This window comes from Canis lupus, chromosome 25 (assembly GCF_003254725.2).
Source record: "Canis lupus dingo isolate Sandy chromosome 25, ASM325472v2, whole genome shotgun sequence".
NCBI classification, from domain to species: domain Eukaryota; kingdom Metazoa; phylum Chordata; class Mammalia; order Carnivora; family Canidae; genus Canis; species Canis lupus.
The window spans coordinates 25,112,999-25,128,218 of record NC_064267.1 but is presented as its reverse complement, the minus strand read 5'-3'; the positions used below and the strand labels follow the sequence as shown (position 1 = coordinate 25,128,218).

Here is a 15,220-nt window from a genome sequence, read left to right as displayed (position 1 = left end):
GAGACCATATAATGTTTGTCCTCTGATTGACTTACTTCATTCAGCATAATACCCTCCAGTTCTATCCACATTGAAGCAAATGATGGGTATTTGTCATTTCTAATGGCTGAGCAATATCCTATTGAATACATAAAACACATTCTTAAGAAAAAATTGCTGGGGCACCTGGGTGGCTCAGAGGTTGAGCCTCTGCCTTTGACTCAAGTCATGAACTTGGGGTCCTGGATTGGGTCCCACATCAGGATCCCTGCGGGGAGCCTACTTCTTCCTCTGCCTATGTCTCAGCCTCTCTGTGTCTCTCATGAATAAATAAATAAAATCTTAAAATAAAAAGCATTTAAAAAATGAATAAATTGCAGAAAAGGTAAAGATACACATTGTATTAATCAGTGCTTAATAAAAGTTGAAGATTTAAAGCTCTAAATTTTATAACATCTTTGAGATGTCACTCACATATCATAATTAAAATGTGCAACTCAGTAGTTTTTAGTTAATCATAGTTATGTAACCACCATCACTAATTCCAGAACATTCTATCACCTTGAAAAGAAACTCTCTACCCATTATCACTTACTCTCCCATTTCCTCCTATCTTTCTCCTATCCATTGGCAACCACTATTTCTATGGATTTGCTTATACTGAATACTTGACGTAAATTAAATTCTACAGTATGTGGCTTTTGTTTCTGGCTTTTTTCACTTAGCATACTATTTTCAAGGTTCATCCATGTTGTAGCATGAATCAATATTTTATTCATTTTCACAGCAGAATAATAGCCCACTGTATGAACATAACAGATCTTGTAGAGTTTTGTTATAGCATTTAGAAATACAATGAACAGAATTGCTGAGATAACATTGTGCAGAGCACCCTTCTGGGCAAGAAAAGATAGGTAAAAATGCTATCAACAAGCAAATATGCTTCAACTGTTTGGGCTAAAATGGTCAATCAATTCATTTTATAAGAATCTAAAAGTATCAACTCAAAATTTGATTTAACTGAACACTTATCTCAGAAAAGTACTCAGTACAAGTAAAGTATTCAAATGTAAAAAACAATAGTTGATTTTTTATCCCTTCATATCTTTGAGAATTATATCCTATTTTGTTTTCCTTGTTAAACAGAATCTTTTAGTTGATAAGAAGATAATGTAAGATATTGTAGATCACACATTGTTACCAACTGTAATATGGAAAGAATCCAGGCATCATGCTCTTCAGATTCTTTGGGATTGAGTCATATCTGCATTATTAGTCAAATCACAGGATTGTAATATATATTTTAAAATATATTTATCATATACCAGAGATGTCCTAAACATTGTCCATGATGTAAATACATTTCTGCTACTTAGTAAGACCATTCTAAGGCAGTAACATATGATTGCCATGTATTAGAATTATGACATAATTTACTAAGTACTCTATAAACATGATGTAGTTTACCTGCAGTGAACCTATATGCTTGGAGAATGGGTGTTCTTTATTAAATTGAGTATTAATATAAGAACCTATTTATTTTTTAAAAGATTTTATTTATTTATTCATGAGAGACACACAGAGAGAGAGAGAGAGAGAGAGAGAGAGAGAAGCAGAGACACAGGCAGAGGGAGAAGCAGGTTCCATGTAGGGAGCCTGATGTGGGACGAGATTCAGGGTCTCCAGGATCACGCCCTGGGCTGAAGGTGGTGCTAAACCACTGAGCAACCCAGCCTGCTCTATAAGAACCTATGTAATTTGAGCACTGCTATAGAAATTTTTTCAAAGACTCGGTACTTTGCTTTTCAGCTATAGTAAGTATAATCCAGTCAGAGTGCAACATTGTGTTGTCTGAAAAGATGAAAATTTGTCAAAAGATAATCATTTATCAACAACTTAAATTGTATGAAAATAGAGATACAGAAGTACATAGTTAGCAAACACATGATTAATTTACGTTTCCTTTTGAATTTTAAATCAGGAAAGTAAATCCATAATTAAAATTTTAAATCAGGAAAGTAAATCCATTAATTAAGCCTTCTTATTACTTGGTTATTGGTTAATTTAGGTTTTACATTATGTTAATATTGTTAATATAGATTAATGTATTTATGAACTTTATAATTTAAGTTTTTTGGATGGGATCTTTCAGTTTGTTTTTAATCTCCTTGACTTTTCTTGCCATGCTACTCATAATATAGCAACTATAAAGGTTTTTTTTTTTCTGTGAGATATATGTTTTATGTAACTGCTCAGGGATAATGTTCAAAATCAGAAAAGGTAGGACAAATAAGTGATGAAAGAGTCTAAATGTATTGGACATTGAATGAGAATATTAGAATTTGCATGAAAACAGCAAGTTAAAGGCAATTAAGAAAATATATGCTTGACACTAAAGGATTACAAAATCAGAAAAAAATGAACAGCATAAGTTAATTTAAGGCTTCAACACAGTTATGGCTCTCAGTTGAATATTTCATGGAGATAAACAAGGGCTGAACTCAACAAGAAACACAACTAGCAACTTCAATGAAATTCTATGATTGAGGGGGAAAAATGCCTCTATTTGCCTGTCTAGCAAAATGGAGACCAAATCTAAAGAGAAAATAATAACTAAATGAATTATAAAATCAATCTCTCCATGACGGAATGTCTACAACACCCAATCTCTCTTGGTAGAATTCTATTTTACTTTCATTAGTCATTTTGTTGTCATTAGGACATGGCCTATGGGGTAAACCTCCAGAAGCTCATTATTTTAAGCACACTGACAACTGATTGTGAAATTCCTTGCGATCCTGTTTGAATTTTAAAGTAGAAATATTTAAAAAATAAATAAATAAATAAAGTAGAAATATTATGTACCAAGTTAAGAAAGTCTTAAGCAAACAATCACTTTGGTGTATACCTTAGAGGAACCTAGGGCATGCTCTTATTTTCAGTATTTAAAATTAAATGTGTATGTTCGGTACTATAACTTCCCATTCTCCTTTTTTTGTTTTTGTTTTTGAGATAGGACACCTTCTCTTTCATAAAAATGCTGATATACTGAATGAACATTAAGCCACTTGAGTTTTACTGTATATAGTTAACTAAAATCAAAATGACAACACTCCTTTTATTACATTTCCAATGGTTAACAGAGACCAGAAGATTGGAACTGGAGACAGAGGAGAGGATGATTAAGTTCTTAAATGATTAAGAACTCAGGTGTTAAAGTTCATCAAGATTGGTACAGGTCTGAGCTGTACCTCTTGTGTAGTAGCTCTGTGAGTAACCCTTCCACGCCTTAGTTTCTTTGGCTTCAAAACAGGGACAGAGGAACTTTCTGAGGGAGTTGTGAAGCATAAATGATATCCTGCACATGCTGAGTTTTGTCCAGTGCCCAAATGGTAGTGCTGTTCACGTTTTTGTTTGTGTGGTAGCTATAAAGACAGACTAAATATACGTAACACAGATATAAAGAAAATGCATTAAAAATGAATGAACATTTCAAAGAGTCAGCCTGAAAAGAAGAGATGATATTTGAAAGTGAGTTTTAAAAAAGGAGGTAAATAAATGGAAGCATATTATTTCAGGGGAAGGAATATGTATAACGTTGAAAAATCATGACATGGGGTACCTGGGTGGCTCAGTTGGTTAAGTGTCTGCCTTCATCTCTGGTCATGATCCCAGGGTCCTGGGATCAAGGACCACATCGGGCTCCCTGCTCAGAGACAAATCTTCTCCCTCTCCTCCCTGCTTGTGGTCTCCCTTGCTCTCTCTCTCAAATAAATAAATCAAATATTTTTAAAAAAAGAAAAATCATAAGATGACACCAATGATTTGACGAAGTACTGCTGGAATAGAGGATTGGTTCCTGGTGTAGAGAGAAGAGTGAAAGGTAGTGGGAGATAAGGCTTGAAAGACAGTGGTGTTTTTGTAAAATTGTGAAACTCCTACTAATCAAACTTGGCTATAAGGTTTTCTTTTAGGTAATGGGAATCAAGGAGAACTCATTAGTAGCAGAGCACCATAACTTGCTTTCCTTTAAGAAAGATAATCAAAGCTTATTTGTGAAATATAGGTGAACTGGAAACAGTGATAACACAGAGGCCACTTAAAAAGAAATTATAGATGTTAAAACAAACTATACTCAGTTGGGCTGGATTTGAATAAAACTATACCAGAACCAAAGATGTGTAGAGGTGGTACTCATTTAGGGACCTTCTCCCTTCTTCCCACTCATAGACTAGACATATACTACTTCTTAACTTTTTAGGGCTGCCCACTGCAGGGTTTGAAAAATCCACCCAATCCTGTCCCATGATCCAGGAAGTGAGTCATTGCTCAGGCAAAACTTACAGGCTGAAACCAGCATCTAAAGTCAGGATGAACAGGAAATCAACACCTGGATAAACACGGGAACAAAAGAAACTGAGAAAACCTACTAAACAGAAAAGTAGGCAAGAGTATGAATGGATAAGGATAGGCCAAGAGAAAATGTGAAGTGAAACTGATCCCTGGAAGATACGTCAAACATGCAGACATGCAGTAGTAAAGTATCTAAGCAGATAGAAATAAAAACTAAATGCATAAAAAGAAAAATAGGAAATCCACAAAATGTGGAAAAGCAAATAAGCACATAGCACCAGTATTGAGAGCTTAATGATTGAGATGGCTGTCTGCTTTGATCTCACTTGCCCTATTTGATTTCTGCTGGGATAAGTGTCTATCTCCTCCATGGTTCTAATGCACACACCCACGCTTAATACCCCCTCCACACATACACACACCCTATGATGGCTTACACATAAAAGGAAGTAATAAAACAACAAAACCTGTTCCAAGAAATAGACTGGAACACCTTAATTTGCCTCTCTTATTGTTTCTTTTGCCCTGCAATTCTTGGCTCTGAACCCAAGCTTTCAATATTTGCTTCTCCCCGCTCTTTGGTTCCAGCTGTCTTTCACCTTTACTGATCTTTGACTTGGCATGAAGTTCTCCCAGCAAGAGTGAGTTCCTGCAGCCCCCCACTGGCTGAGCTCAGCCTTTTACCCCGCTTCTAATATCTTCACTTGGAAAGTTCTAGAGAGACAAATCTAAGTCATGAATTTGGGAGCAAGACTGTGAGACACCTGGCTCAGATGAAGGAGTGTACCTGCCAAAAGGAAAACTTCCATCAAACAGATCTAGACAGCTCAGACCCTGCTGCCTGGGATAATGTGCACTTATTTCCTTTTTTGCTTGTTTGTTTAGTTGGTATACTTTAGACTACTTTACATGTAAATCTATGTCTTTAATGGTAAACCCATCTGATATATTGATGTATAATAACCCTAGAAAATATTTCATAAGCCAGTTGAAAGAAATGACTTGAAGATAGCAGAAAACATGAATGAAGTTCAAATCTCAGTGTTCCTTGCTTACACCATTCTACCAATGATGTGAACATCAGTGAATTTGTAAGACCTAGCTGCCTGCCATGGACACTGACATCTTATGAGAAAATGGCCCCAACCAATTTTATTTTCTTTCTCTTTATTCACTTTGGCCTCTGAAATATGATTTTTAGAGAACTGAAAAAAAAAATGAAACTACTAACCTAAAGACAGAAGTTGCCAGGAATTTTATATGTACATATGTATATGTACATATTCTCTAGTTATCAAACATGACTTTATGAGGGATGGTTTATAAGGGGATTCAGATACCTCTATTATGGTTGACATATATTCTGCCAAAAAAGATATCCTACACCTAAAGGCAAAAAACAATTGAAATAATAATTATCATTTTTAATTCTTACTATTGCAAACAATGTGCTAGGTTTGTTTTTTTAAAGATTTATTTATTTATTTATTTATTTATTTATTTATTTATTTTAAATTTATTTTTTATTGGTGTTCAATTTGCCAACATACAGAATAACACCCAGTGCTCATCCCGTCAAGTGCCCCCCTCAGTGCCCATCACCCATTCACCCCCACCCCCGTCCTCCTCCCCTTCCACCACCCCTAGTTGAGAGAGAGAATGTGCATGGTGAGGGGAGGGGCACAGGGAGAGGGTGACAAGCAGACTCCCCGCTAAGCGTGGAGTCTGAACTGGGGCTCAATCTCCCGACCTCAGCTGAGATCATGACCTGAGCCGAAACCAAGAGTCAGATGCCTAACTGACTGAATCACCCAGGCACCCCAGTATTGTGCTAGCTTTTAAAAATACATTATTTAATCTTCATGTTACACTATGAGGTAGATATTAAGACTCCAATTTTACTGAGAAGAAAATGAAAACTTTTAGAAAATTAAAATGCCTAAGATAACATAGCAAGGACATATATGAAAATACATTAATAATCACATATGTACAAGGCAAGAGATAGTTATGAAAAAAGGAAAATTTTTAAATTATGCATATACATCAGCCTAAATATTTCATTCATTCCACTTCAGGGTGAGATTAATAGATCTGCATGGCAGTAAGTAGGACTCTGACAAAGACTTTCTTTAAAAAGAGAAGTAAAAAAGCCAATGTTCTCGCCAACTTTTCTCAAAAAAAGTTAAGAGAACAATAATATTGAGTATAATCATCTCTTAATAAATATTAGAACGTTAACTTTTACAATTATGGATTCCTGATATTTACAGTTTTGCTTATTTATTCTTTTTAACCATATATTGAATTCCACCCATGTGGCATACATCATCACATACCCTGGAGCTGCAACAGTAAGCGAGGAAGCCAGCATCCCTTCTGTAGCCGAGCTGACATTCTAGTTCAGGAAACACAGATAAATGAAATAATTTCCAATCAGGATCAGTGATATAAAGTTACTGACAGCTGACATAGAGAACAAAAGGGTTGGAGGTGTTAGAAAGGTTATCTGGGATCAAGTTTAGTGGACTTCAGATGTTCTGGTCTATCCAGCCTGTATCTCAGTGATTAGTGAACTATTTGTTCTCAGCATTGAGAAATTGTGAACAGACCATCGGCCAAGGTGCCTGCTCCACCTACCATAGAGGTAGAATCATGGCTTCTTTCCCTCCCAACAGTGATTTGTTTGGGGACAAGCACATAACTCAACGGAGGACAACCAGAATCTGATACTTTAATAAGGAAAACGTTACCACTACAGTGGAGGTGCTAAGCTTGTGAGAAGTTAGCTGCATCATAGTGACAACTTAGAGGGAATCTGTCTAAGAAACGAAAGAGAAAGAGAGAGGGAGAGCTTAACAAACAGAGTTGTGACTAAAGCCACAATCCACCTTGGCATATTTCTGTCTGGGGCCAATAAGTTCCTCCTAAGTTGCTTGTTGGATTGTCATTGATTCCTATACCATTATTCATGAAAGGTCCATGAATTAATTATTCATAGGTGAGATTTAAGCTTTGGCATGAATGATATAAATGAAACAATTGTGAAGAATATGGAGCAGCATCACAGGCAGAGAGAAAACAGGATGTGAAAACTTCCTAAGAAAGGAAATAATTCTATAGCATGTTCTAGAAGCTAATAGTTTTATCACCTAGTAAGGGAAGATAATACAATAATACCTACCATCATTGATATAAATCAACATCTTACTGGAGTGCCTTGCCAATAAAAGAAGGAAGTAACAGAAATAAAGTATTATGGGATAAGAAAGGAGGAGACATCTGTAAATATATGTCTTTATAGAAAATTTTAAAATACACACACATACACCCTGTTAGAACAAATAAGAGAGTTCTGCAGGAATCATGAGGAAAAGATCAATACAAAGAAGTGAGTGATGTTTATATACATCAGCAATAACCTATTAGAAAATGTAATAATATAAAAATATTCTATTTGTGATAGCAGCATAAACATTGTGTTTCTATGAACAAAATTAATAAAAGATAAGCGAAACTGCAACACAGAAAAATTGCAAATTTATTATAGATGGACATAAAATACCATTTGGAGAATTGAAGGAAGTTCAACATTATATATATTTCAAATTCTCCTCAAATTTATCTACAAGTCTAATGTAATTGCAATTAAAACACTCAGGGAATTTTTTATGAAGCTACTATAGGAAAGATAAAACTTTACCACTACCCTCTTAGGGTCCATGACTAGGCATGAGAATCAAGTTGACATAAAACAGATTAACAGGGGAAAAGCATACAGAAATTTATTCTTACATGGGAGCCTCCATAGGAAAATGAAGACCCAAAGAAGTAGCAAGACCCCAGTGCTACACTCAACAGACAGAAAGACAGTTGTAAAAAAAGAAGTAACTAAAATGTATAGGGAGATTAAAGGAAGATCAGGGTTATTTTAACAAGGTCTATTTGTATGGATTTTTCTGGCCTCAATTCCCTGTCTCTGGTAGTAGAATGCTCCTTTTTTTCTGGTACAGAGAGAGTATATTTCATATGGGAATTTTTTTTCCTGCTTTTAGGAAGAAAAGAGGAGATCATGGGTATCCTTTCTGTGTCTGTCAGGTACCTCTGGATAAAAATACTGTTTATGCTAAATGGTATATTTGGAGATGGCATAGTCCCTCACCTTTCACTACATAAATTAATTCTAAAATTCATTTGGAAAAATAAAAATCCAAAAAAAAAAGATAATTATGAAACCTAGGTAAGCCAATCAAGTCAGAGTGTTCTTTTCTAGTATCTTGCTCAAAGAAGGATCTGTGACTGGGGTCTTGGAGTGACCCAAGGGCTTGTGGATTTAATGCAGAATCTCACACTGTGTCCCAGACCTACCAAATCAGAATCTACATTTTAACAAAATCTCCAGGTGATACATATTCAACTTAAAGTTTGCAAAGCAATCGTCATTGTACCTTCTCTCCATAGATCTAACCTTGTGGACCTTGGGTTATATGATTGGTTTTGCTTTCATTCTATATCATTTGCTTAATATGGTCAAGATCTAAATTCAATTTTCTAGATATGCCTCCTTTTTATAGAAAAACCCACATGAGGGTCTCCTGGGTGGCTCAATCAGTTGGGCATCTGTCTTCGGCTCAGGTCATGACCCTCGGGATGAACCCTGAGTCAGGCTCCCTGCTCAGTGGGAAGTCTGCTTCTCCCTCTCCTGCTGCAGCTCCCCCTGCTTGTACTCTCTCTCTCTCTCAAATGAATAGAATCTAGAAAAAGAAAAGAAAAAAAAGAAAAGAAAAGAAAAGACCTCAAGAAATATCATCCAAATTAACAAGGTATACCTTGCATTCTACCATATGGAAGGAATGCCATATTATCTAATTACTTTCTCTGATTAATCACTTCTCAGATGAAATCTAGAGAATCAACGAGTAATGTCATAGTTTAAAATGGAAGCTAAAATATTCAGAGAAGTTGTGGGCTTCCTACAATACTTCTGTTTAACATACTTCCTTTCTTTCTATGCTCTATTTAGTGTTTCCATTTTTGTAGTGGGTTTTGTTACTCTGCTTTATGGTAGCACCACCAAACACTTACTGGTTTTGAAGGTTTCCCGCCAAAATTCTACTCCATTGTTCTCTGTGAATTTCAATCTCTATTATCAAAAGATTAGGCTCCTGAGACATTGCTTTGTTCCTTCCAGAATCCAAGCCTCACCAATGGAGCATGGCATTATTTGTAGAATGATTTGAATGTGCCTTTTCTCCTTTGCATTTCCTTTTACCCACCTCATCTCTATTCTACCAAAGGTGTGCTTTGCCTCAAGATGGTCTAGAATTGCTAATAAAGAATTTAAAGATAAAGAGTCAATATTCAGATTTTGAGATACAAAATAACATTTTTAAGACTGAAATAAGCCTATAGACTTAAATAAAAAACTTTACCAACAGGATTTGCTAAATAATACAATAAGGCCCAGTATCTGGTCAAATCGACTGTTAAGATTTCAATAAACCAGGGATATATAAAAACAAAGATATGACAGAAGGGAAATCCTTGCCATAAGGGAAAAGGGAAAAAGTCATCCCTTCCTCAATCAGGGAAGTATGAAAGTTTTGGGGAGGCAGAGAGATAGGGACAGACACAGAGTGAAAGATTCATGTCCCCTCTGGAATGAATTCTCAAAGAGGATGTAAAGGTTAGAGGGAGAGCTGCAATTAAAAGGGTGTTAGTCCTATTCTTGACAAAAAATTCTGAGTGGGATATTGTCATCTATGACGTGGGGTCACCTAGCACTTGCAACCAAGTGTCCGGTTGCAGACACTTACTGAGCCACTCAGGTGCCTTTGGCTCTAGTCGTTCTTAACAATTTTTGAATGCGCCATACTCTTCATGCCACCTTGTATTTGTATGTCTCTCCATTTTCTGAAAATTCATACCCTTTCTCATCCAGCCAGACATTCTCATTCTTTAAACTCTGCTCAGGCACCACCTCCTACCAGATGACTGCCACAACACACCCACACGCAGTCTGCATCCTCAACCTAAAGACTGTATTTCTCTCACCTGGGTTTTTCAAATTCCTGCAAATATCCTCAGTTCTTCTAGAACTTATGTTCGTGCATTGTCATTGCATGTTTTCTTGTCTGTCTGCCCTGGATTGATCTCCCTGAATGGAAGAATCTTTTATCTCTAAGTACTAGCATCTAACATACTGCCTGGCACTCAGTTACACTCAATAATTACTTCTTGAAGGAAGAATAAAAGAAGGCACACAAGGAAGTAAGCAAGCCAGCTGAATTATTATTGCCATATTATGGCAATAATATGGAAATGAGAGTAGATTTTTTCTTGGGAAGTGGAGGTGGAAAATAGGTCTTAGAGCTCTAAATTTTTTATTTGTAATTCTTTTTAGTAACATAAAATTAAAAGTTTCTAAATATCCACTTTTTGTTTGAAACTGTGTTATATAATACATGTGGTTTATAGCTACCTTAACATCCAAGAATAAGTTAGTGTCTTTTCAAAAATAATTACTTACTGATGTGTTTAGTATAATTCAGGCATCTGTCCTACTCACTGGGGGGAAAAAACTTCATTTCTTCTTATTACAAATAGGTCTGATAAATTTTATCCATCTCCACTATTGAAAATACATTTTGCTGCCTTAAGCCTTTCAGATATAGTTGGATTTATAGAAATCTGTTTGATAAAAAAGGGCTTTTTCATATAAGTTTAGAGATTTCTGTTTTATATGGCTTTTCTGTCCTATAATTCCATGCTTCTTTTCTTTCTTTCCCAAGCAAAATAGAAAAATCAAGAAGATAATAATTGAATATTCAAAATATTTACCTACTTTCTTTCTTTAAAGATTTATTTATTTATTTGAGAAAGAGAGAGAGCCCGTGTGCAAGTGGAGATGGGCAGGAGGAAAGAGAAGCTCAAGCAGACTCCCCACTGAACATGGAGCCCAGCACAGGGCTCTATCTCATGATCCCAAGGACATGACCTGAGATGAAACCAAGAGTCAGATGCTTAATCAACTGAGCCACTCAGGTGCCCCTGATCTACTTTCATCTTCCTTGCTAGTCAATTTTTTTTCAATTAACCATCTTGAGCTCGTTATCACGGATGTTAAATATTAGTTTTACAAATTTCTTAATCTGTATGACTTTTGTAACTTCTCCTAAGATCAGGGTTCTAGAATTTATTTCAGGTTCCAGTGAAAATCATAGAACAGATCACAAAAGAAATATAAAGATTATATAGATAGATACATACATACGTACATTTATATATAATTTTGGAAGCTCAGTTAAAAGGTTTCTTTTTAAAAATATTATGTTCTTTTTTCAAAGTATTTAAACAGGTGTTTGGTATTTTAATAGTTTTCAAATATAGTCATAGGTTAACTTGCTTACAGAAAAATTGGTATTTATGCCAAGTGTCAGAAGATGTATATACCCTGTTATCATTTAAAACAACTAACCACTATTCTTTCTTGGAGATTTTCATTATACTTGTATTAAAAAATACAATTTAAGTGTCAAAATATTGCTCTGATTTGGATTCGTGTAGAGGTAAGTGGAGGAAAGAGAGACATTAATAGAACCATATAATGAGATTTTTTTCAAAGTTCAGTTCTCTGCATCACAACCTGTTAAAAAAAAGATAAAGATTAATTTTCCCTCTTTTATTAAAAATTAGAGAATGAGTTCACCTTCTTGTTACCCAAATTTAAACAATTTTGATTTGTTCTTTGAATTTCTGCAAATATATAGAAACATAATACAATAAATGAGATTTGTAACCTTAAGACTTTAGAATCCAAATGAACGACAAGAAATATATATTTTAGAATAAACATTCATACTCATCTTCATGTTCCTTACTCCAATCTACAGAGCTAAATATAGATTCTAAAATAAGACAAAATAAGTTTTCTGTTATCTTTCCTTATCAACTACTAGAGAAAGCAACAATCCACTTCAAATGTGATATTATTCAGAAAACTAAATTTTTTATAACAGAATCCTTGTTCTCAAGAAGCTTATAATTTAAAGATAAAATAGCAAATAATAAAGATGCAATATATGTATATGCATAAATTCATATAAACATGCTTTAAAAGCAACATATATATGTTAAAGTAGCATCTAGAATAAGGAGAACTTAACGCAGAATTAGAGCTGGCAAATACTCTTGTTTATATCATTTTAAGGCTTGGTTAATAAAAGCCGTAAGATTTCCATGTCTATGAGATTGCAAAAGCAGTATCACTGAATACTTGTATAGTAGCCTAAAAGATCTGAAATCTACGTAATGAAGGCAGGAAATACATTTTTAAAAAAAATAATAATACAATCGAACTCTCTTATATTGTCCTTCATATAAAAACCTCAGTTAAGGTTCAAGTTTATTGGAATTTCATAGCATGCATTCCAGAATTTCTTTTTTCTTTCTTTCTTTCTTTCTTTCTTTCTTTCTTTCTTTCTTTCTTTCTTTCTTTCTTTCTTTCTTTCTTTCTTTCTTTCTTTCTTTCTTTCTTTCTTTCTTTCTTTCTTTCTTCTTTCTTTCTTCTTTCTTTCTTCTTTCTTTCTTCTTTCTTTCTTCTTTCTTTCTTTCTTTTCTTCTTTCTTTCTTTCTTTTTTGTATATAGTACAAAGTGACTACATTAGTGGTAGGAGTAAGTTGTTGCAAAATGAAATCTTATTCTATAATAGCATAAATTTCATGGGGGAAAAATATTCTCTCTACCTAGTTTTATTTCTAGTGCCTGAACTGAGTAGATTCTCAAGTAATATTGAAATAATAAAATGTAGGGAAGATTAAATACAAAGTAGTACAGCACAGGCAAACTCACAACAAGTATGAACAGCTGTTGTACCTAAGTTAGTATGCTAGTAGCTCTAATGATGACAAAAAAGAATCTGATGTGGTAACAAGATTTATTGAAATGTTAGACATCCTTTAAGGCCCAATTCATATATCACTTCTTTTTTATCGTCAGAGTTAAATTAATCTCTATGTTCTGCTTATATTTGTATCTGTCTCTTTAAAAAGAGAGTAAGTTTCTCCGTAAGTAACTTGGCAAAAAGATGATCAAGTTGGTGTTGAATAGATTTTGAAGGTCCATAAAGGCCCCAGTTAGGTGTCTAAGAATTTGCTTCCTGCACAGTAACTTGATTTGATTTAATTTATTCCCTTGTGGATTATAAAACTATACTTATATGAAATATGTAAACTTATAAATTCAAATAAGGCCCATTGAATGAAATAATAAACCAAGCAATGGGAAAATAAGAAATAAAATATGTACTGAAGAAGCCTTATATAACATAGTGGAAACAAATTAACATCATTCCTCAAAGTCTGAGAAAGAAGAAATAAGTAAGCGATAGAATTTAGATAAACAGCATTCAAACTATTGAATTCCACACAACATCCTCCTCTCAATACTCAATTGACCCCCTTATCACTCTTATCAATACTCTCCTTTCTGTCTCCCTCACGTCTAATTCTTTTTTTTTTTATTTTTTTTATTTTTTTGCTGTTCTATTAGGTGTAAGACATCACAAACTGAAATGGATAGAGTAGAAATTAATTAGATAGTCCTATGAAAACTAAAAAAGAAGAAGAAGGAAGGAAGAAAGAAAGAAAGAAAGAAAGAAGAAAGAAGAAAGAAGAGAAAGAAAGAAAGAAAGAAAGAAAAGAAAGAAAAGAAAGAAAGAAAGAAAGAAAGAAAGAAGAAAGAAAGAAAGAAAGAAAGAAAGAAAGAAAGAAGAAAGAAAGAAGAAAGGTGATTCTTCAGATTGACATTTTCCCTCTGTGTATCCCCAGAATCCTGGGTATCTGCTGCCTTCATTCTGTCAAACGTGGGCATTTGGACCAGGACTTGTTTTCATGTTTGAAAAACCACACTAGTGAGGAAGGTCATTAAAATAATTGTTTCATAATCTGGATTTCAATAACACCTGGTTGTATTATTTAAATATGTTTATATTCAACATTATAGAGCAAGAAAAGTAGAATATGGTAAAGGTCAGAAGAGAACATTTTTTCAAGGCAGAGATAAATGAGAATATTTATATCAAATTAGGGGGCCAAGCTAATTTCTAATCATATTAGCATTAATCAGTTAAGCTTTTTATATATATCAAAGTATCTAAGAGCCAATTTCTGTTGTTTTCCTATTCCAATACTTATTTCTTTTAGTTATAATGTGTGCTTAATAACAGAACGATAAGAAATAGAAGAAAAGGGAGAAGTCTTCAGGATGAAACTAGATCCTTTAGGAGGCATCAGAAGCCCAAAATTGCTAATATTTAATGTATTTGAAATATATTTTAAAAGGTGTGGAAAACAATGAATCAAGGATGGAAAGAAAGAGGACAAGAGGATGAAAAGAAGGATGGAGAGAGAGGAAAACACAGAAAGAGTGAAGGCAGAAACAAGACTAAGAAAACCAATTTTCTTGGCAATAAAAATTATTTAAACTTTTCAGTTTTCAAGCATTAACTATTTTATTTCATTTTATTTATTTTTTTATTTTTTTATTTTTATTTATTTTTTATTGGTGTTCAATTTACCAACATACAGAATAACCCCCAGTGCCCGTCACCCATTCTCTCCCACCCCCCCCTCCCCTTCCACCACCCCTAGTTCGTTTCCCAGAGTTAGCAGTCTTTACGTTCTGTCTCCCTTTCTGATATTTCCCACACATTTCTTCTCCCTTCCCTTATATTCCCTTTCACTATTATTTATATTCCCCAAATGAATGAGAACATATAATGTTTGTCCTTCTCCGACTGACTTACTTCACTCAGCATAATACCCTCCAGTTCCATCCACGTTGAAGCAAATGGTGGGTATTTGTCGTTTCTAATAGCTGAGTAATATT

The 15,220-nt window shown here is 34.3% G+C and overlaps 1 protein-coding gene across 1 annotated transcript in view; it reads left to right on the top strand.

The window, feature by feature from the left end:
- GLRA3 (glycine receptor alpha 3) overlaps positions 1-13,960 on the top strand; it is a 207,616-nt gene extending 193,656 nt beyond the window's left edge. Inside the window, exon 10 of the mRNA XM_049101298.1 lies at positions 13,883-13,960. Within this exon, the coding sequence (XP_048957255.1) occupies positions 13,883-13,888 (6 nt within the window). The 3' untranslated portion in view covers positions 13,889-13,960. The remainder of the gene's footprint in view (positions 1-13,882) is intronic.
- The last annotated feature ends 1,260 nt before the right edge of the window (positions 13,961-15,220 follow it).